Source organism: Microcebus murinus, chromosome 19 (genome assembly GCF_040939455.1).
Source record: "Microcebus murinus isolate Inina chromosome 19, M.murinus_Inina_mat1.0, whole genome shotgun sequence".
In the NCBI taxonomy this organism is placed as follows: Eukaryota; Metazoa; Chordata; class Mammalia; order Primates; family Cheirogaleidae; genus Microcebus; species Microcebus murinus.
In genome coordinates this window covers 39,241,827-39,265,358 of record NC_134122.1, presented here as the reverse complement: position 1 = coordinate 39,265,358, position 23,532 = coordinate 39,241,827, and the positions used below count along the sequence as shown (strand labels likewise).

The window sequence follows — 23,532 nt, the reverse complement described above, 5'->3', positions numbered from 1 at the left end:
TGTCTTTAGGTGGGGATCACAACCAGACACTGCCCAACAGAGCTTCCATGAGCCACACGGGACTACTGATATTTAAATTAATTAGAATTAAATAAAATTAAGTATTCAGATCCCAGTCACACGGGCCATACTTCAGGCCCCACAACACCTGCAGCCAGTGATTACCGGGCTGGACAATGCACATGCCCATCACTGCTAGACATTCTACTGGACAGCGCTGCACTAATTCTTAGAATGAAAACAGTAAACCAAGTGTTGTGATTTGTTTGGTATAATCTGTCCAACAAAATTCTTGATAGCATAATAAATACTATATCCTTCCTGTCAAATTATCTGCAGCATGTTCAGAAATAGGGCATTTTTGCAAAAGTATTCCAGAGCTTCAGCCAATTCCCTAAGGACCCTCTCTTAATCCTTTCCTGTCATATTCATGAAAAGCACACAAATCTGGGGCCAGACTCTGGTTTCACACACTCTGGCTCCCACATGATCCTGAGCCTTTTGGGGGGGGGGGGTATGTGTGCCTCAGTTTCCTCATCCACAAAATGAGGATAAGAAGTTGTCAGGAGGATTAAACAAGTTAAAACGTGTAAAGAGCTTAGAACAGCAAGGGCTGCTAATGGTTCTGCTGGGTTTTCTGGCTGTGCTGACTTCTTGCTATGCAAATGCAGATCTACTATGCACGTGGTCAACACTGTGACTGCACATCAGATTCCCCATTCAAGCCCACAAGCAATACATGAGTGTGAGCTGCTAGGATGAGCCACGTCATTCTTTACTACAATAACATGTCATTATCCTTGTCAATTCTACTCATTAAATGATCTAATTCCATTAAATGGTCATTTGTTAATGTTTTACAGGAGAGTCAAGCAGCTGGCTTGCTTTTTCTTTCTTCCTTCCTTCTTCTTTCTTCCCCTTTCCCTTTCCCATTCCTGTTCCCTTTCCCTTCCTTCCTTTTTTACAGGCATAAATTGCACACATCCAGCAGCTTTCTAATATTACTTTCATCAACTGCATCTTTCACAAGAGCTGCAATTTTAGTTTATAATTAATTTGCATTGTATTTATATTGTCCAGTCACATAAAAATCTAACATCAGCAGAGAGATTTAATAACAGAGATGCTGACAATGTAAGCAGGACCAAAGGCAATTGTTAACTCGGGAAGGCTTTAGAGCGATGCCCAATTTCGTCAGTGTTTAGTTTGGCAGAGAATATTTTTCTTAAAAACTACATTGCCAACGTCGGAAGATAGAACTGTATTTGTTTAAAAAAAAAAAAAAAAACTCCATTGCCAGCGGGTCTCCATCCTTATAACATCAAAACACTTAAAACAAAAATCTGAATGTGCATGTGTATATGATATACAGTCATGCATATAAACACTGTTTTGGTCGATGACGGCATGTGTGACGGTGGTCCCATGAGATTAGAAAACTGTATTTTTACCGTACCTTTTCCATGTGTAGATATACAAATACCTACCATTGTGTTACAGCTGCCTATGGTATTCAGGACAGTAACAAGCTGGACAGGTTAGTAGCCACAGCTATGCCCTATAGCCCAGGTGTGTAGTAGGTCATACCATCCAGGTTTGTGTAAGTACACTCCAATGTTTGCACAACGATGAAATTGCCTAATGATGTGCTTCTCAGAACATATTCCTGTCATTAAGCAACACATGACTGCATATCATGAGTTCCTACTTGTCAGCCACGTGTGTAGGGGTGGCACCATGAAAAGAATGCTGGTCAAAGATACCAACAGTCTTGAGTCTAAGATTTAGGCTCACTAAGTAGACATTGGTCAAATCGTTTAGCAGCACTGAACCTGTTTATTCATCAGTAACTGGGATTACTACCTCCTTCACAGGCTTCCTCTAGGGGTGAAGCATAGCAAATGTTCAGTAATGTTAGCTGAAATGCAATCTTTTCCATGGGACACTTATTCGCAGTCTCAGTTTAACATAAAAGGGAGCATATTCAAGAGGCTTCGCTCCCTACACCCATTTAAATTATAAACCCAACAAGAGATATAAGCAAGTGAGTGACTTATTTTGGAATATTTGCATATGCATAATGAGATATCTTGGAGAAGGGACCCAAGTCTAAAGACAAAATTCATTTATGTTTCATATACATCTTACCCACACAGCCCGAATGTAGTTTTATACAGTATTTTTAATAATTTTGTGCACAAAACAAAGCTTTGGCTGTGTTTTGACTGTAACCTGTCACATGAGGTCAGGTGTGGAGTTTTCCACTTATGGCACCATGTCAGTGCCCAAAAAATTTTGAATTTTGTTGCCTTTGGTTGGAGTAGAGTTGGAAAAAAAAAGTTTTGGATATTGGAGCATTTCAGATTTCAGATCAGAAACACTCAACCTATAGTACACAAATACTATTCAAAATGTCAGATCCAACAAAGATGAACTCACTCAAACAGCCCAGTGTGAAGGTCAAGCATTTTTGTGCTTGAGAAAACACTGAAACTAAAAAGTTTGCCTAGCAAATGTTATTTGTATTATCCTGTGAGAGTAAAGTTTTATTGCTGCTTTTCTAAAGGCTTAAATTACCCCACTCACAAAGAAAAAGCTGAATGACACTCTTTCCTCCTTCTCACCTTAGGGTGACACTGCAGGATTGAGAAGAGCACGTTGTGCATCCTTGGGAAGATGCTTCCATACTCCGCTGGCTTCAGGTGGTCCAAAGGGACTGTGAGCAGGACGCTGAAGGCCAGGCTGACGTGGTGGGGGTTGCTGATGGCCTCCTCCCCCTGCCGCAGCAAGGCAGCCAGGACATCTAAGATAGACTCGACCACAGGGAGGGGCACAGGCTGCTCCTGACAAGCCTCTCGGTTTTGCAGCTATAGCGGAAGGTGGAAGAAAGGAGAAAGGAAAAACAAAGGTGATTGTCCAAAATAACACAAAAATACAGTAACACAAAAAAGCTTGGAGTGACTGAGAGAAGAATGTCCATGCTCCAAAATGAAGTGACACGGTCAATGGGCAGTTGGACATTATTTGTTAAATTTCTTACAAATCACCTCTAGTTAAAGATGTTCTATTATTCTAGGAAATAATGAGAACAGACTCACATGAGGGATAGCTCGAGTCTTACCTATGTAACCTAGGAGAGTTCACCTGTAGAGTCACAGGTGAACAGACACTGAGCACTGAGGCCTTTGGGAGTTGTCTCTCACACTGCACCTTCTGGCCAGGGTTCTGGCTGTGCAGACTCCTTGCTACACTCTTTAGATGAGCCTAAGTGGATTCTAGCCTGGTGTTCCTATGAGTCCAGGTCTGCTGTGGTGTCACCAGCACCCCATTCAGTCCATATGCCTGTCCCCATGCTCACCACTCACACTTGGTGATGGTGACTCCTGCATCCACTCATGCAGACAGGTCAGGAAAATGACAATCAGCAAAACTGACAGCAGGAGGACAGAATGTTACAGCTATGGTTAGACCCTCTGCCCTGGGAATCTGCTGATCCGAGGCAATTCTCTCAGGTAGCAAAAGCTGGAGCTGAGGCTGAGGATGGCAGTGAAATAGATACTGCTCCTTTGCACCTAAGCGCAAGCAGACTCAGGTCAGGATCTCTAGAGGCAGAAACACTGAGACAGTCCCAATCTGAACCAGGCTTCTGTTCTAGTGAAACAAAATGCCACGCAATGAATGGACACAAAATTTAACATTTTAATATTATGACAATAACCTCCTATCTGCGATGTTACTATCCATTCTATAAAGCATTTTTCCTCTCACTGTATCAGAGGTCTTACACACACATACATACCCCTACAAATACATGAATGCACTAAACTGACCACAACATTTTGTAGGGGCAAAGAATGCCCCACAACTCCTTCTTGTCTCATCTGAGTAAATAGGCTTCCGCAGCAGCCTCTCCTGGTCACCACATTCCTCTTACTACTGCCTGTCTGATGCTCCCTAATGCTCCTAAATGTCCCTTGACACCACCCCCTTTCCACGGCTTCTACTGTCGACACCAGTGTGTTCAGACAGCACACACAAGCTCGGCGTCTTGCACGCAGCGACCTTCGGGAAGCACTCACACACTCTGCATACAACCAGAGGAGGCAGAACCCAGAGGGCTGCCTCTGTCTTCACGGGAACAGAGAGGGGATGAGGTGGAGCATGCATCTCCAGAGGGTACTCACCGTCAGTGCCGTGACTATCTGGGGACACGCAAGCCACAGCAGACTGGCTTTCTCTCCGCTGAGTGGGCAGTTCAGCAGCAGCTTGAGCAACCTAACAGCTGACAAAACGGCCTGAGCCAAAAGGGAAAACTTTAGCAGCAGAGACAGCCAACTCCCTGATAGGGAGAATTCCCCCTGGGGAAGAAGCCTGCTCCCCGGGGCCGCCGTGACAGAGTGGAGCCTTGAGAGCTCGGGTACCAGGGAACATGCGCAAGGCCTGGTTAGGGTTAAGGAAGTGAAGAAGATGGGCAGAGCGGGGTCTTTCAGCAGCTTCTCACTAAACCAAGCATGTAAATGGGCCAGGACAGTTACCTGAACAAGGGACACATGCTGTGACCTAAGACACTGGCTCTAACTTCACTGAGCAAGAACTATATATATAAATACTCACACACACACACAAGAGGGGCTGGAAGGAAGTATGGAAAAAGTAAAATAATTGGACTAGGTGCTGTGGTCACAGGTGATGGTTTTAAACCATAAGAACACAAGAACAGGGACCTAGCTTTACTGAGCGGCTACATAAACAGACACCTGACCCATGCCAGGCATTTCACATCGTCTTCCTTTAATGCCGTGCAGCCCCACACCCCGAAATCCTGGTTTCTGCCTTTTCTCTCTTCCCTTCTCTCCTCCACTGTGTACACCCTGAAGCCTCGTCTCCACTCCCACCCTCCTGCTCTCCCTGCAGGATGTGTTTACTCACCAAGGGCCTGCGCGCCGGCACCTGCCTTGCCCACCCAGCTCCTCACGCTGACACGTCCTCTGCTCCTGGCAGACCAACACGCGGCCTGCCCTGTGCACACCACCCCCGCCCCACCCTGCCCCATCTAAATCCTCCCCACTCCTCAGTGATTGACTCATGTCTCACCTCCTCCATGAAGTCCCCTCGGACTGACCAGTCTAAATAGAAATTTAGGGTTTGCTCTTCCTTGGCTTTTTGAAGGAAACCCCACAGGCCGAGCCTTTCTCAGAGCCACTGCCCAATCGTGCTGCAGAGGCTCACAACAGAGAGTTCCCAAGAAGGCGAGCAAGCGTTGCAACAGTGGGAAGGGGCAGCCACGGAGCCTGGGACCCTCATGCTCAGGGATGAGACCAGGTTCTCCCTGCTCCCACTACCCCCAGAAGCTCCCAAATTAGCCTCTCTAGTTCCCCTACCCAAATCAACACCCAATGCCAGCGTGCCGCTTGTGACCAGAGTCAATAAGGCAGAAAAATCCTGGACCAGAGACCTTGGCTGCAGTCCTGGCCCCGCTGACTACTGGCTCTGAGGCCTTCTCCCTTGCATTGAGAGTGGAGACATGTGATCAGTCCAGTGCCCTGGGCGATTTAGAAGAGCAACTCCCAGCATGTGAGCTCCACGCAGAGGGACTCCAGCACATGCAGTGTCTCCCAGGGCTTTATCAGTCACCACCATGCAGACTGAAGGGCGTGCTGATCTGCACGTGCTGATCTTGACACTGCAGCCCAGGCCGCCCCAGGCCATGATCCCTACAACAGGGTCCCCTTTGCCTACAGTCTCCATCAGCTTGAATTTCTGTTGGCTTGATGGGTTTCAGGGGTGACACTGCATCTCCCATAAGTTTTCTCATCTGAGCCAACATCATTTCTGGGCCTGCCACGCGAGGGAGGAAAAAAGCTGCCCACCTGCAGATCTGCTCTCCACGCGTTACTGACGTCTAGTCCTTGGAGAACGCACCGCAGCACCAGCCTGAAGTCCTCCGTCGTCCCGACCTCTAACATTTGGGCGAACAAGGCTCCCAAGTGAGGCTCAATATCCTGCATTACCTGAATGGGAATTTCAGGGTCTGTGTAGAAAAGAATCCAAGACTGTTATAATGTGACCAACAACAGACAGGCGAAATAAACTACACAGTAGCCACAGGATGAAACTGTGTACAGCCAAGCAACCACTAAAAATCATGATCTTAGTGGCACAGTAATACAAGCAGGGCACACATTGAGAGTGTGATCCCCTCTTCTCATACACACAGCCGCACCTGTGCGAGGTGTGTTCACTCACAAGCACAGATGATAACCTTGCTTAGGAGTAGTTAAATCTGTACCACAGAAGACAGGTGACTATTACTTTGTTTATATACTTGACTCTTGAACAACAGGTTTGAACAGCGAGGGTGCACTTATACGTGGATTTTCTCCCACCTCTGCCAACCCAGAGACAGCAAAACCAACCCCTCCCCCTTCTTCCTCTTCCTCCTCGGTCTGCTCAACATGAAGATAAGGACGAAGACCTTTATGATGATCTACTCCCACTTAACGAATACTAAACTTATTTCCTCAATAACATTTTCTTTTTTCTAGCTTACTTTATTATAAAAAATACAGTATATAGTACATATAACACACAAAATACATGTCAACTGACTATTTTATCAGTAAGGATTCCAGGCAACAGTAGGCTATTAGGGGGAGTCAAGTTACATGTGGGTTTTTGACTGTGCAGGAGTGTTGGCACCCTGACCCCATGCTGTTCAAGGGTCAAGAGTATTATTGTTTTCTATTTTCCTTATATTTATTTTATAAAATCAGTGGGGGTACAGGAGTGCAGTGGTATTTTTAAACAGATGGGAATGTCAAAAAGATCAAGAGGACCCTAAACTTCTTGGGACTGTTTGCTGAAGTCACCCAGCTGCTTCCCAGCATCCTCAGTGTTCTCTGGCCCCTGGTTTCATGATAAAGCCCAAAGCTAGAGCATTCAGGCCCTTTAACATCTGACCCCACCTTTCAAGCAGGAGTTAGTTCAGCCCCATCAGATTATTTCACATTGGCAGAATACCTCCCCAATTGCTCATCTTTGCTTACTACTTACAGCACTGGGGGTAGGGGGACCAAAAGCTTTGAGATAAAGACCTAAGTCAGACTTTTCTACAAGCTGTAAGACCCTGGACTCATGACCTCTCTGAGCCTCAATTCCCTCATCAGTGAAATGGGCACAACAGCACCAACTCTTGTGGTTGGCAAATAAAAAAAAGACACAGAGCTCACGGCACAGTGCCCTCAGATGGAAGGTTCTGCCACCTCCACCTGCCCTAGCTACCTTTCGATGGCCACTCAAGCTTAGCCTGCATGCAGTCTTTCAACCCAGTCCCGTAGTTCTGGTTCACTTTCTAGCACCTCTCGGCCCTCTACTCTGTGATTTATGTGAATGTCTGTTTAGTTAATTAGATAAGCCAATCAATACCCCACTCAGCTCCACGGAAGGGTGCAATTCCACATCCATAGGAAGCACTTTTAAAAGTGTCGATTTCCATATCTGAATTGAGGTAATCTGTTCTGGTAGAAATCATTCTTTATAAAAGCTCACTTTTACCTCTGAGCTACCCCTGAGGACACAGGGAACTCCACCAAGGGCTGGTTCACCCGCATGGCCGCCCTTCACACTCCCTGTCCCTGCCCAAAGCCTTGGGCCACTCCTCGCTTGGCATTTCTTCCAGAACACTTCACCACTCTGGCACTTCTCTGGACCGAGTCCAACAGCTCACGTGTATGAGGCCTGGACACAGCAAGCTCCAAGCCCATGGGCTGCAGGCACAGTGTGGCAGGCTGACCTTGCCCAACCCTGAACTCACTGTGACCAAGGGGCTCTGTCCCTGGGATAAGAGGTAGCAGAAGTCCAGGGACATACAGTTAGGGCTTCAAGACTGCCTCAACTCACCAGGGCAGGAGGGGAAAAGGGGGACAAGGTACTCTGTTTAGCAAAGGGGCCGAGGGGCCAGGGCTTCAGACCACCAGCTGCCCTTTCTTAGGAGGTTCCTTTAGAACACTGTGACTAGTCTTAACAAAAGACTTGATTTCAGCCCCAGTAAGAAGGTGAACACCATATCCTAAAAGAGTTGCTGACAGAATAAGACAGAACAGCATAATATCAAAGCCTTTTTAGTTAATCCAAAATCAAGCCAGAGACAGAGAGGTTATTGAGAGAGAGACAACAGCAGCATTATTTGGGCCATGACACTTCGGTTCTGGCACTGGCCCAGGCAGACCAGGTGGCTTTACTTTCTAAAACCCATTTAACCCTCACTTGTCTGAGGCATGCCTGTGGCCCAGTCCTATCCCAGCTATTCCATCGGGAATCACAGAACTCAGTGTGTATGCCAAGGGTCAGGTGTGGGTCCCCGACCCCTGACCTCACCTCAAGAGTGTCCTAAGCCCAACCCCAACTCTTTCATAACCACTGAAATGAAAAAGAAAAGGTTCACACCACTGTGGTGTGTGCTACCTTGAAACAGGGAAGAAATCTAATCTGTTAACCACTTAGTGTTCTTTCAGGGGAATAAAAAGTATATTTTATTTTTATATACTAATAAGGGTAACAAATCTTAATGATCTTTACTATATTATTTAAATTTAGTCATTTTTAGAGGGAAATCATACCTAGCTCTAAATGGATATCCAAAAATATTATAATCTATCCCCTGCTTGTGACAAGTTTAATTAAATCATAGAAAAGTATTTTATTATGATTATTAAAATACAATATTAAAGTGGTATAAAATAAGAAAGTAGCAATAATTACAACACTTCAATGCCATGATTATTTTAATTTCTGCATGTGTTTCTAGCCTTTGTCTACATGTATATACATTTTATATAGTTGGCTTTTTAAAATAATTTTTTAGTTTTTACCCAGGGCCATGCCCCAGAAGCCTTGACCAAGTAGACTTCTATATAGTTGTAATATCGTGGCATATTTAACATTTTATATAGTACACTTTTTGCTTAATATAAATATTTTTTAGATATTCCAAAACAGTTTTCATAATTATCATTTTAACGGCTGCATGGTAACCCATTAACCTTTGACCCAGGGACTGCAGAGATCAACTCTTCATGCAAAAAGACCCGAGCTCTCTCAGCTCTAGGCTGTGTTTGGGGTCCTGGCGAGCTGCCTGCAAGGTGACATCTGGCCAATACTTGATGATACGGCAGGCGAGCCGCTGTCCATTAGCACCCACTGCACCTGGCACTGCTTGAGACCCCGGGGGCTGAACTAAGGCAGGTACAGTCCTGCCCTCAAGGAATTGTACACAGCTCCTTAGAAATTAAGTCATTTATACTTTTTTAAAGCTGGCAGGTTTTACAATTTTTTTAAGGTCGATTTATGGCACTGAAAACCTGATACAGAAGAGCCTACTAAGGATGCAGTTATCTGTGTGACTCAGCCCTGGTCAGGACAAGTGAAAGGCTAAAAAACAGAAGAGGAGTAGATTTTAAAACTATAAACTTATATAAAACAATCTCAAAGATAAGTGAGCAACTGAGGTGCTGAGAGACATACCTAGGAGGCTGCCATTTGCGTAAAAAGTGGGGACACAGTTGCAAGGGCAATTGCTTACACGTGCCTGGAATGTAGAAGTGGATGCCAGGCCAAGGAGAAAGACCTTCTCCCTGCTCCTGTGCAGTGCCTGAATACACCACTCGTTCACTTATTCACTGTTCCAAAGAGGGTGGAGGAGAGGTGGCAACCTCTATAGTGCAGAATTAGCTTGAGAGAAATATCTTACCTGCAAGAACTTTTCTCACAGAATGAAGCATGGAGGTAAACACGGAATCCTTCTTGGGATGGAGTTCTGGGGCCAAGAAGAACAGGGTTAAAAACCGCAAGGCTGCCTGAAAAGACTGATCGTGTCCTGCCAGAGCCGGCAACTGTGACAGCGCCTGAGAGTAGATGCCCTGGTAGAGGGCAGTGCGGGAGAGCAGCGCGTCGTCCGTCACTTGGGAAGTCTCCGGCCTGCCATCCCTGCAGCACGGGCTCAGGTCCACTTCCAAGAGCGTGCTGGCAGATGAGATGAGCACTGAGGGAAGGCGCTGGACCCGGGCCCCTGGCGGGAAGCAGAGCTGCACCACAGTCCCCGTCTGCCGCACAGCCTGCTGCACCAGCTCAGCCAGTGCTGCTGGGGCCTCCTGGCCTGGCTTCTCCTCCTTCACATAAGGCCCCAGGACTTGGCACAACTTGGTTAAAGACACCAGAAGGAGTTGTCTCTGATTGTCCAACTGTTTGTCGGAGGCTGCCTCAGTGCACAGTTTACAGCCAGAGAGGAATGTGGTGATTTTTCCAAAATTGAGCACCAAGCTCAGCTTCATTTGGATAAGCATCTGCATTAGCTCCTCTAAGAATGTCCCTATCACTTGGATGAATTCCAGCCAAGAGGGGTCATCCATCTCAATAAGGAATCTACCACTGGCTTTGAACAATGAGGTCAGTATGACCTCAAAAATATCACTAGCATACATGATCTTGAACACCAAGCGGGCACTTCTTCCCCTCTGCAGGTAACCAAGAAGTTGGTAGCAAGTCATCAAGAACTTGAGGGCCAGTGAGGAGGAGCAAGAATGCCCCAGTCTGGTGACAGCCAAGGACAGTAACAGAAGAAAATAATGTACATGATGGGGTGGCAAAAAGCTGTCCAGCTGTAGAGTAGAAATAACTTCCAATAGCCCCAACAGGCTTTCTAACTGTTCTCCCTCCAGCTTTAAAGGGAAGTCACTATTGACCAGGGATAGTAAGTTCTGAGAAATTTCTTCTCGGGGTTCTACACCTTCGGGTCCAACTTTTACAAATCTACTTTCCCAATGAGCCACAGCTGTGTGGTCCTTTTCAAAAAGCCAGGGAAGCTGCTGACTAAGACGACCCTGGTCACTCTGAGCACCAGAACACAGAATGCGAGAGCATCTCACAGTTATGCACATTAAGAAAGCGGAATGAAGGGACTGTATCTCTGGAAAGAGGGGGCTATGAAGGACTGCCTTGGATATATTTTCAAGTGTGATGTACGGCTCTTCATCTACTGAGCCTTCTTGGGCTTTGCTCATTGGTAAAGTTCGCAGCAGGACACTGGCCAGGTATCTCACATCATCTGGACAAAGATAGGATATTAAAATTGTGAGATTCGACACAATTAAGTGCCAATGTGCTACTGGGTATGTGGGTTCACTCACTGTCCCTACCTGGCCATCCCAGGAAGCTGTTGTTCTTTGATTCAAGCTTTCTCGGCCAGAACTAATAATATAGGCAGCGTCACACCTCAAAGTTTGGAGGGCTTCTTCAGATAGAAAACTGGTTTGCATTAAAGTCCTTTTCATTTTCTGCAGGTAGAGTTGTTCTAAGCAATACCTGCCAACAGAGTTGAACTGAGTTGTAATGGTCTCTATCTTCTTCCACAGTTGTGTTTCTACACCTGGGAGCAATGAAGGGAGGTTCAAGATCTCCAGAGCAACACCTGTCAGGGTCGCTGACACAGAGTGATACTGGCTGCAGTTCATACTGCACATGGTATCCACATGGGCCCAGGTGTAAGAGAGGAGGAGTACAGAGTCACTGACCTTCTGCAGCCACAGCTCAACCTCTGGGCCTGGAGGACCCAGGAGAAGGGCCAGCAGGGGCTGCACAATCTCTCTCAGCATCCTCTCCATCATGCATTGTGTCCGTCTGATGATGGGCAGGGGTGTGCTACTGTCCAGACTCCTCATGTTGAACATGACACAGTGTAGCAGTGAGCTAAGGGACAGTGACTTCAGGGCCATGTCGACGTCACTCTGCAAGCAGGGCAAGACTAAAGACTGGAACTTTTCTAGCACAAGGGACCATGTGTCCAAGATCTGGCTCGGGGGCAGCTCCAACAGGCATGCACAGAGCACTGTGGAGGGGCCTGAGGCCAGCACAGGCTGCCTCAGCGCCTCTGCAGCGGGACGACAGATCACCCCTAAAACCTCCTCAAACAACTGTGGTACTTGTCGGAGTTTGGCATACGTCTGGAAGAGAGTATGAATAAGTGCCTCCTGGGCTTTTCTGGTTCGAAAATCTGTTACTTCTGCATCGATCCAAGCTGAAGCCAGCAGGTCATCCAGGTCTGGCTCCAAAATCGAATGATTCAGAGACATCAAAGTCTTGAGGCAACGGAACCAGGCGGGTACAGATGCTTGTGGATGGTTCAGCAGCAGCTCAGCCAAACGGCGATAAAAGTGGAATTGAGCCTCTCCATGCCGGATCCTGTCTGCAGCGATGTTGTAGATATTGTTGCTGGCCACCGAGTTGAGCAGCTGTTCCACAACCAAAAGTTCTGTGGTCCAGTCTGATGTGGACAGGGCTTTTACCTGCTCCTCCGGCAGCTGTGAAATCCTCAAGCAGCGAAATAGCCTGGGGAGAACCTGGAAGCAGAGAAGCTGGTTTCCTTCCTTGAAGTAAGAATCTAGAAAGAGCTTATAGAGCAAGGCCACTGAGTTCGCCACCACAGTGGCATGGAGGGATGGTGCACAGTAGCCAGTGCTAACCAGCTTGCTGATCACGGTGCCCATGGGAGCTAGAAGGTTCTTCATGGCTCCCATCTTCACATCCTCTTGCTGCTGGTCCAAGAGCTCCTCTTTGTAGGATGACAGCAGTTCGGGTTGAAAAACTCCGCCGCGGAGCATGGCCTCAATCTGAGTCCTAATATCCCGGCTCAGGGTCTGCCGCAGCTGGCCCTGGCTGGCCTGTGTCCACGTGCCCCCGGAGAGTAAATGCCTCAAGACCAAGCAAGGCTGAAGCAGGTACCCGGTCACATCCCCAAAGGCTCGTCTTGGGTTGACCTGCTGCTGCTGGATCAAGAGGAAATGGCCAAGAGCCAGGCGAATGACCTCAAACAACTGGGCCACCGTGGCTTCTTCCAGCTGCCTACAGGCTGATGAGCACAGCTGGCTCAGCAAGGCCACCAGCAGCTCCTGTTTGGCCGTGTAGATGACAGCAAGGGCAGGCGTTGAGAGGATGCCTTGGCAGCAGCTCAAGATGGCACAGATGTTCCTTTGGGATCCTGACTGAGAGAACTCAGTTACTCTCTCATTTATGATCTGAACATTAAGAAAGACGGGAATCACGTTACTGACCCTAAATCCACACATACACAAAAAAGATGTTCAAAGGAATCAATATACTCAACCCTCCCCTTATCTCAGTGAGAAACCAACGTCCCAAGTATCATACTTCAATGAACTTGACATTTGCTTAAGCAGTGCTCCCCAAACTTTTTGGCACCAGGGACCAATTTCATGGAAGACAATTTTTCCATGGACGGGGCTGGGGGACAACAGGAGGCAGAGGGCTCAGGCAGCGATGTGCAGCCCTCTTCCTAACAGGCCGAGGACCCATACTGGGCTGCAGCCTGGGGGTTGGGGACCACAGGCTTAATGCATTAAAATAAGGCAGAGCACCTGTTTTAATTCCTTCACACATCCATCTCCTATGAATACAAATCTGGAAAGAATCAGTGCCTTTGTAAATTTGCTGTCCCTTTCTAAAAAGCTGGGGTTTGTAAAGCTTAAATGCCAAAGATTACTTCCTCTTAGATCTTAAACCTACAATTCAGCTTAGATGTTACCAGGTAGGTGGATAGTGGTCCTTGGGATATGATCCTGCGGTCCAAAATACATGTTTATAGTCAACTGTACTTTTTCTATTAAAAAAAGTCAGAGCAAATGGCACTCTTAAAAAAGGAAAGCCAATGTTGCCAGTTACTACTTATAGAGCAGATCCATTGTCTACTGCTCTCAAAATTCCAAAATTCACAAATACCAGAAATTATGAGAGCCAGACAGATTCCTAAGTTCACTCACTGGCTAAGTGATTTGCTCCCAGACTTATGGAATCTGAGAATAAAATTTATACTGGGTGCTAAGTTATCAGTAGTCCAGTGAGACAGCTACTACCATGTTTCCCCGAAAATAAGACCTACCTATAAAATAAGCCCTAGCAGGATTTCTAAGCATTTGCGTAATATAAGCCCTATCCCAAAAATAAGACCTAGCGATGGGCGTGGCTACACAGCATATCTGTACAACCCGTGCATTTTGTCTCAGAGTGGTAAAGAAGACAAGCAGTCCTTCTCATCTGCCCCATGAGAGCTCTACTGCTTGACATGAGAGATTGGGGCCAATGGTTCTAAAGGAAATAGAGTAGCAAGAAATTCAGGATGGAATTCAGGGTTTGGAGAGTTATGATGATGTTCCAGAAGGCGACGACTTAACTATATTTGAATCAATGTAGTTTGTTGTACCGTACTTAAAAAAAATAACACATCCCCTGAAAATAAGCCCTAGGGTGTCTTCCTGAGGAATAATAAATATAAGACCCTGTCTTATTTTCGGAGAAACACGGTATTATTTCCATTCACATAACAGCCAGCCACGGACCTTTAGAGTCATTATGGAAAAGCTGTAACAAAAATACCAAATCCTTAAATGCCTGCGCATTTCAAATTCTTGATTATACTACTAATCAATAAAATTTTTTTCCACATTTATACCCAATTAATGTAATTTATTTCTAAATTGCATACATATTACAGTACTATTTTATATAATTATAAAGCATACATAAAAATAAAAATTAAATAAGTATGATTTTTTAAAAACATAGAGACATTCTAAGATTTGCTTCCTATACCCCAAAGGACAATTCAGAATAACCCACTTTGGTGACCACCAGTCTATTATTTTTAAAAGTGACACAGTACAGAACACAATTTCAAGGACCATTAAAGCCTACAAACCATCAGGCAGCTCAACTATAATATTTCTTTTTTTCTTTTTTTTAATATTATTTCTTTTTTTTTCTCTTTTTTTTCTCTCTCCCATCGTCTGGTTTAGTCATCGAGAATATACTATTTCATTCTTCTCTGATACTTCTGATTTTCTCTACCTGCACACTCACATGGGTGAGGCGTCATGGCAGTTTCACAGCACGGGCTTTGCATTCAAGCAGATCCAGGTTCAAATCCCAGCTCTGCCACTTACTAGCCATGTGACTTTAGGAAAGTTACTTAACCTCTTTAAGAAGTAACACACTAAGTGCCCATTAGTAGTTCTTATTAGAACTAGCTATTCTCACGATTTCAAGATACTCAGTTTTCATAATGAAGTTCATACTAAATCTGAGACTTCAAAATCACTTTTGGTCAAAAACCTTTGAGGAAATTCCTATCCAGATTTTGGCCTTTGATCTCCCTCCAGGCAAAAGAAAGGTAAAGGGAAAAAAGCTCAGGGTACATAATTTGCTAGCTACCTTTTCCAATTAGAAAGGTAATCAACAATCTGTTCATGAAACAGTTCTCAGCTTTTCTTGACTATTAAATATCAAAGTACTTACACAGTATACAGCATACAATGTACATTCAATAAACATCAGTTATTATTATAATTCTAATAATATTTCCTTCTCCTCTTCTACCTAGACATTTCCTACATCTTCATATAATTAACCCTCAAACAAGCCTCCAGCAGTAACAGGAAATCAACAGAGATGCATATAACCCATACAGCACAACTGAAGAGACAGACAATTACCTTGATGAGGGAAATCTGAAGGTTAATCGTCTTTCCATTCTTGAGGAGATTCTGCAATTTCCTGCTATGTAAAATGTTATCTATATAGATCCAAAGCTTTTCAACAATATCTTCCTTCAATTCAAGTTTTTTCTTATAAAATGCAACCAATGACTGTCTTGCCCAATCAAGCAACACCTGAATTTGGAGGAAACAAACACTGAAAATAAATAAATTTCTTTGCCAAGAGAGAAAGATGCTACACTTTTTGGACATTAAAGGCATAACCAAATCCAATTGCCAGGAGAAGGAAAAAAAAACCTCTTCTTTAAAACTTACCTTTGGTAATATTATATAAATGTTTTGGTATCTTAAAAGGTTTATAATAAAGAATAAAGGCCGGGTGTGGTGGCTCACGCCTGTAATCCTAGCACTCTGGGAGGCCGAGGCGGGTGGATTGCTCGAGGTCAGGAGTTCAAACCAGCCTGAGCAAGAGCGAGACCCCGTCCCTACCATAAATAGAAAGAAATTAATTGGCCAACTAATATATATATATAAAAAATTAGGTGGGCATGGTGATGCATGCCTGTAGTCCCAGCTACTCGGGAAGCTGAGGCTGGAGGATTGCTTGAGCCCAGGAGTTTGAGGTTGCTGTGAGCTAGGCTGACACCACAGCACTCACTCTAGCCTGGGCAACAAAGTGAGACTCTGTCTCAAAAAAAAGAATAAAAAAAGGAAAACAATTACTTTTATCTTCATCTAGGGCACATGAAAAGTTTCAGGTGAAACTCAAACATGTCTTATCTCTTTTTCTGAAGTTCTACAGACATACCTCATTTTATTGCACTTCGTAGATAATTGTGTTTTTCACAAATTAAATGTTTGTGGCAACCCTGCATTGAGCAAATCTATTGGCACCATTTTTCCAACAGCACGTGCTCCTTTTGTGTTTCTGTAACACATTTTGATAATTCCAACAGATTTCCAGCTTTTTCATCATTATTATATGTTATGGTGGTTTGTGATCAGTGATCTTTGATGTTATTATAATTGTTTTGGGGTGCCACAAACTCTGTCCTTATGAGACAGCAAACATAACTGATAAATGTTCTCTGTGTTCTGACTGTTGCGCCAATGGGTTATTCCCCCATCTCTGCCCCCATTTTCTGGCCTCCCTATTCCCTGAGATACAACAATATTGAAATTAGGCCAATTAATAACTATAATGGCCTCTAAGTATACAAGTCAAAGGAAGAGTCACATATCTCTCACTTTAAATTAGAAGCCAGAGATGATTAAGCTTACGAAGGCATGTTAAAAAGTGAGACAGGCATGCTGAAATAGGCTGAAAGCTAGACCTCTTGAACCAAACAGTCAAGTTCTGAATGCAAAGGAAAAGTTCTTGAAGGAAATTAAAAGTGCTATTCCAGTGAACACATGAATGATAACAAAGAGAAGCAGTCTTATTGCTGAAATGGAGAAAGTTTTAGTGTCTAGATAGAAGATCAAACCAGCCACAACATTCTCTAAAGCCAAAGCCTAATCCAGAGCAAGGCCCTCTCTTCAATTCTCTGAAGGTTGAGAGGGGTAAGGAAGCTGCAGAAAAATATTGGAAGCTAGCAGATATTGGCTCATGAAGTTTAAGGTTTAACATCAAAGTGCAAGGTGAAGCAGCAAAGTGCTGATGTAGAAGCTACAGCAAGTTATCCAGAAGATCTAGTAAGATCATTAATGGAGGTAGCAACACTCAACAATAGATTTTCAACATAGATGAAAGAGACTTATACTCCAAGAAGATGCCATCTAGGACTTTCACAGCTAGAGAGGAGAAGTCAATGCCTGGTTTCAAAGCTTCAAAGGACAGGCTGACCCCCTTGTTAGGGGCTAATTCGGCTGGTGACTTTAAATTAGAGCCAATGCTCATTTACCATTCTGAAAATTCTAGGGATTTTCCTAGGGATTTTTTTAAATGATGCTAAATCTACTCTGGCTGTTCTCCATAAATGGAACAACAAAGCCTGGATGACAGCACATCTGTTTACAGTACGGTTTACTCAATATTTTAAGGTTGAGACCTACAGCTCAAGGAAAAAAAAATTCCTTTCAAAATCTTACTGCTCATTGTCAATGCACCTAGTCAACCAAGAGCTCTGATGAAGATGTAAAAGGAGATGAATGTTGTTTTCATGCCTGCTAACACAACATACATTTTGCACCCCATGGGCCAAGAAGTAATTTTGACTTTCAAGTCTTATTATTTAAGAAATACATTTGTAAAGCTATAGCTGCCATAGATAGTGATTCCTGTGATAGATCTGGGCAAAAGTGAATTGAAAATCTTCTGGAAAGAATTCACCATTCTAGATACTATTAGGAACATTTCTGATGAAGCATAGGAAGCCAAAATACCAACATTAACAGTAGTTTGGAAGAACTTGACTCCAAAACTCATGGATGAATTTGACGGAATCAAGACTTTGGCAGATGGGGTGGAAATAGCAAGAGAACTAGAATTAGAAGTGAAACCTAAAGATGAGACTGAATTGCAATAATCTCATGATAAAACTTGAAAGGATGAGGAGTGGCTTATGGATGAGCAAAGTAAGTGGTTTGTTGAGATTGAATGTATTCCAGGTGGAAATGCTGTGAAAATTGCTGAAATGGCAACAATGATGTAGAATATTATATAAAGACAGCTGATAAAGTAGTGGCAGGTTTTGAGAAGACTGACTCCAATTTTGAAGGAAGTTCTATGGTGGGTAAAATGTTATCAAACACCAACACAAGCCACAGAGAAATTTTTCATGAAAAGAAGAGTCAATAGATGGGAGAAACTCTATTGCTGTCTTATTTTAAGAAACTGCCTCAGCCACCTCAATCTTCAGCAACCACCACCCTGATCAGTCAGCAGCTGTCAACATAGAGGCAGATCTCCCACCACCTGATTTCTTCCATTCAGCTGATTAAAATATATATATATATCCTCCACCAGCCAAAAAAAAAAAAAAAATCACTGAAGGCTCAGATGATCATTAGTACTTTTTAGTAATAAAATATTTTTTAGGCCAGGCGTGGTGGCTCACGCCTCTAATCCTAGCACTCAGGGAGGTCAAGGCAGGAGGATCACTTGAGGTCAGGAGTTCCAGACCAGCCTCAACAAGAGTGAGACCCCTGTCTCTTACTAAAAATAGAAAGAAATTAGCTTGGCAACTAAAAAAAAAAAAAAAAAAGAAAAGAAAAGAAAAGAAAAGAAAAGAAAAGAAAAGAAAAGAAAAGATTAGTTGGGTGTGGTGGCTCACGCCTATAGTCCCAGCTACTCAGCAGGCTGAGGCAAGAGGATCACTTGAGCCCAGGAGTTGGAGGTTGCTGTGAGCTAGGCTGATGCCACGGCACTCTAGCCCAGGCAACAAAGCAAGACTCTGTCTCAATAAAAAAAAAAAGGTACTTTTTAATTAATGTACTTTTTCAGTCATAATGCTATTGTATACTTACTAGACTACATAACTTTTATATGCACTGGGACCAAAAATTTGTGTGACTTGTTCTATTGCAATATTCACTTCATTGCAGTGATCTAGAACCAAACCTGCAATATCTCTGAGGTATGCCTGTATTAAGTTTTAAAAGTTAATTTTGATAAAAGCACAAAAACTACTTAAAATGATCATAGAATGAATCACACAAGGTAAAAAAGCAAAGAAGAGTCAAAAGACTAGGATTTGTGTTCTGGCTTCCCCAACTTACCTGCAGCTTAACATCTAAAACTGTATCTTTTTTTTTTTTGAGACAGAGTCTCACTCTGTTGCGCCCTGGCTAGAGTGAGTGCCATGGCATCAGCCTAGCTCACAGCAACCTCAAACTCCTGGGCTCAAGCAATCCTCCTGCCTCAGCCTCCCGAGTAGCTGGGACTACAGGCATGTGCCACCATGCCCGGCTAATTTTTTCTATATGTATTACTTGGCCAATTAATTTCTTCCTATTTATAGTAGAGATGGGGTCTCGCTCTTGCTCAGGATGGTTTCGAACTCCTGACCTCAAGCAATCTGCCCGCCTCGGCCTCCCAGAGGGCTAGGATTACAGGCGTGAGCCACCTCGCCCGGCCTTAAAACTATATCTTATCTGGGAGACAATCAATATGAAATAATGCACAAGTGCTTTATAAAAATGAAGATTGTACACATATAGTTTGCGTTATTGTGTCATGTTTTCTCATTCACAAAACATTGAGGAAAGGCGGTGAGACCGCAGCTCACAATACCAGAGCTGTCAATAACAGTATGAATAGTGACAGATGTCAGAAGGAAAAAACCTCTCAGGAAAAGGACAACGGAAACACTGATCAAATTGCCTGCCAGGGCCCCCGCTTTGTTTCACCGTGTGCAGCACTTGCCAAGTGACCATCAACCTGCCAAGATGATTCTTGTGTACAGTCACATGTAGAAACTACTAGATACATGATACTTGCTCTACATACTGTACTTCATCATCACTTTAACTTGTGCAATCCATCTTTGACACATTTTGTGTTGTATTCCTTAATACCAACAACTGGTTGTATGTAAATTCAATTTCATGAGCTTGTCATCCTGGCATTTATCATATTAACTATTTTTTTAGCCAAAAAAGCTTGAGAAATATTAACAAAGAGCATTGTCTTTCTTGGTACCTACCCTATTTCTAGAATGGCTTTATATAAATACTAATACTTATCCACTTCACAACCTTCAATTTATCAAATTCTGAATATTTTGAAGAAAGCACCACCAAGCAATTACCTGCAGAATGTCACTTTGGATTTGTAAACAAACAGAGCTACCAACACTTTCTGAACCTAATTGTGTAACTTAATTCCCAGGGTGCTCACTAATGCATTTATTTAATGTATGACATAATGTTTCCAAACAAAAGAAATGCAATTTTGTAACAGAAAAACTTTATTAATGAATTATGACCCATTACTTTTCTCACTTTTAACTTTCAAAGAGGTTTCCTCCCCAATCTTTTTTTTTTTAATTAATTTTTTTTCTTTTTTTGAGACAGAGTCCTACTTTGTTGCCTGGGCTAGAGTGCCATGGCATCAGCTTAGCTCACAGCAACTTCACACTCTTGGGCTCAAGCGATCCTCCTGCCTCAGCCTCCTGAGTAGCTGGGACTACAGGCATGTGCCACCACACCCAGCTAATTTTTTCTATTTTTAGTTGCCCAGCTAATTTCTTTCTATTTTTAGTAGAGATGGGATCTCCCTCTTTCTGAGGCTGGTCTCAAACTCCTGACCTCAAGTGATCTTCCTGCCTTGGCCTCCCAGAGTGCCAGGATTATAGGTGTGAGCCATTGTGCCCAGCCAATCCCCAATCTTTTCAGTAATCTTTTTTTAACTAAATGTCAATATGCAATTTATACAAGTGATAATTATTTTCATAGACTGTAAAAATATAAGTTTCACATTAAACTTACTTGTTCTTTATTTGGAAGAAAGCACTGGTGGGAAATCCATGCAAAGTGAGCTAGTTTTAGTTTATCTTCCCAGGAAGTTGTCTTGCTCTTAAGCTTTAAGGAAATGCCAGAATAAACAGCAGCCATTGCTACGATTTATCTACAATGAAAAACAATGAAAAAAAATTATAGTAAGGGCAAACTGAATAGGCAACAGAAAATGAACAGTGTATGTATCTTATTGTCTAAACAATACATATTGTTTCAGACAAAAGTAAGCATAAAATGGATTTCACATATAGAAGATGGATTATAAGTATTCCTGCTGTGATCAAATATTACACCCATAAAGGTGACTGTGCAGGAATTCAACAAGGCAAATATCAAGTGTTCAGATTACTTGTGGAAACAGTTATTCATATATGGTTTTAGATTGAAAGAGGAAATTTTCTGCACCTATCTTCTAAAATATACCAATTGTTATGTAATGTATCAGAACCAGCTCTATTAAATAGTTCAAAAAGATAAATAAGCAATATTTGGAGAAAGTAATATTTCTCCAAGTGAAAAAGATATATGGTATTAACCTAACTCCAAAACAAATACTGTTACTTCAGCTGCAACAGTAACTTCTACTAGAACCATATTGTATTCATTCATTTATACATTCACAAACATATCTTCCAAAAGACTCTACAAAAAAGACTCTACATAATTAAAAGAATATAAAGGGGAGACATACAAGATTAAGTCACTTTCGTTATAAAAAGGTAAACAAGTCAATTCCTCAAGAGAGAAAAATTTTCATGATACTTAATACAAAAATAAGATTATTGCACATAAAAACAAATTAGAACAATGCTGATACTTAAAAGATTGCAATCCCATGATTCTAATCTATAACGTGTTCTGTCAAAACAAAAGAATATATTATATTGAGGGCTGGGTCACCTGCATTTTTTTCTAAATCCTAAAGCCCCATCTTCAGAATTTATTCTCAGTAAATAACCAAAGAGTGAACACTGGGTGAAGTATCCTTCACTCTATTACAGAGAACAGGAACAGTCAAGTGCTATCAGTTTTCCTATTTTGTCAAAATGTCCAATACCAGTTGAACAGCTACTTAACTTAGAAGTTCAACATGACACCGCCATCGCGATGGCTACAAAGTGCATAACAAGTGTTCGCTGAACTCGCTACAAAGACGCAGGAGATACTCTCCCAGCTCTACCAGAGCTCTGCTCCGCAGCCTGGAGCCGCCGTCCCAGCAGACAAGACACAAAGTAACAGCAATCAGCAGAGAGCAGGCAGGAGCCAGGTGAGCTGGCCCGACCGAGCGCGCCCTGTCGGCTCTCTCTCCCAGAGCCTGCTGGCAGCAAGGGAACTGGGCCGGGTTGGGGGCTCATGTCGGGGCTCGGCCTGGGTGGGGAGGTCTCACTTCGGGGCCCACCGCGGATCGGGGGTCTCACCTCGGGGCCCACCGCGGGTGGGGGCGTCACCTCGGGGCCCACCGCGGGTGGGGGCGTCACCTCGGGGCCCACCGCGGGTGGGGGCCTCACCTCGGGGCCCACCGCGGGTGGGGGGCTCACTTCGGGGCCCACCGCGGGTGGGGGCCTCACCTCGGGGCCCACCGCGGGTGGGGGGCTCACTTCGGGGACCACCGTGGGTGGGGGCCTCACCTCGGGGCCCACCGCGGGTGGGGGCCTCACCTCGGGGCCCACCGCGGGTGGGGGCCTCACCTCGGGGCCCACCGCGGGTGGGGGGCTCACCTCGGAGCCCACCGCGGGTGGGGGGCTCACCTCGGAGCCCACCGTGGGTGGGGGCCTCACCTCGGGGCCCACCGCGGGTGGGGGGCTCACCTCGGGGCCCACCGCGGGTGGGGGGCTCACTTCGGGGCCCACCGCGGGTGGGGGCTCACCTCGGGGACCACCGTGGGTGGGGGCCTCACCTCGGGGCCCACCGCGGGTGGGGGGCTCACCTCGGGGCCCACCGCGGGTGGGGGGCTCACTTCGGGGCCCACCGCGGGTGGGGGCTCACCTCCGGGCACAGCTCCAGGTGCGGGGCTCACCTCGGGACCCGGCCCGAGTCGGGGGTCTCACTTCGGAGCCCACTGCAGGTGGGAAGCTCACCTCGGGGCACAGCCCCAGGTGCGGAGCTCTCACCCCGGGGCCCGCCGCGGTCGGGGGTCTCACCTCGGGGCCCACCGCGGGTCGGGGCTCGCCTCGGGTCCCAGCTCCAGGTGCGGGCAGCGGGGGGACGGATGACAGCGGCGGCCCGGCCGGCTCCCGCGCCCCGCCGCGTGTGTCCGCCCCCGCGCTCCTTCCGCCCGACGCCGGCGGCGCAGCGGGGCGGGGCGGCGCGCACGCCAGGCATCGCCAGCCGAGCGCCGAGGCGCCTCGCCCATTGGCGGAGACGGTTGCGCGGCGGAGGCCGAGCGCGCAGCCCGCGGTCCGTTCGGTGTCAGTCAGTCATGGGGCTGCCGCCCAGAGCCGCCGCGGGGGCGGCGGGGCGCGGGGCTCGGGGGCCCGGCTGAGCCGGCCGTGGGAGCGAGGCCCTCCGGCAG

General features: G+C 45.2%; 1 protein-coding gene across 2 annotated transcripts in view; it reads right to left on the bottom strand.

Annotated features, from left to right (window-relative positions):
* Positions 1-23,279, bottom strand: part of URB2 (URB2 ribosome biogenesis homolog) — a 31,978-nt gene extending 8,699 nt beyond the window's left edge. The window contains exons 1-7 of one of the 2 annotated variants that reach the window (XM_075995450.1): positions 23,162-23,279; positions 20,991-21,129; positions 15,558-15,734; positions 9,749-13,067; positions 5,871-6,031; positions 4,185-4,295; positions 2,625-2,867 (exon numbers count right to left, since the gene is read on the bottom strand). In XM_075995450.1, the coding sequence (XP_075851565.1) occupies positions 2,625-2,867; positions 4,185-4,295; positions 5,871-6,031; positions 9,749-13,067; positions 15,558-15,734; positions 20,991-21,116 (4,137 nt within the window). In that variant the 5' untranslated portion in view covers positions 21,117-21,129; positions 23,162-23,279. The other variant, XM_075995451.1, reaches the window with a different exon arrangement.
* Between the last annotated feature and the right edge of the window lie 253 nt (positions 23,280-23,532).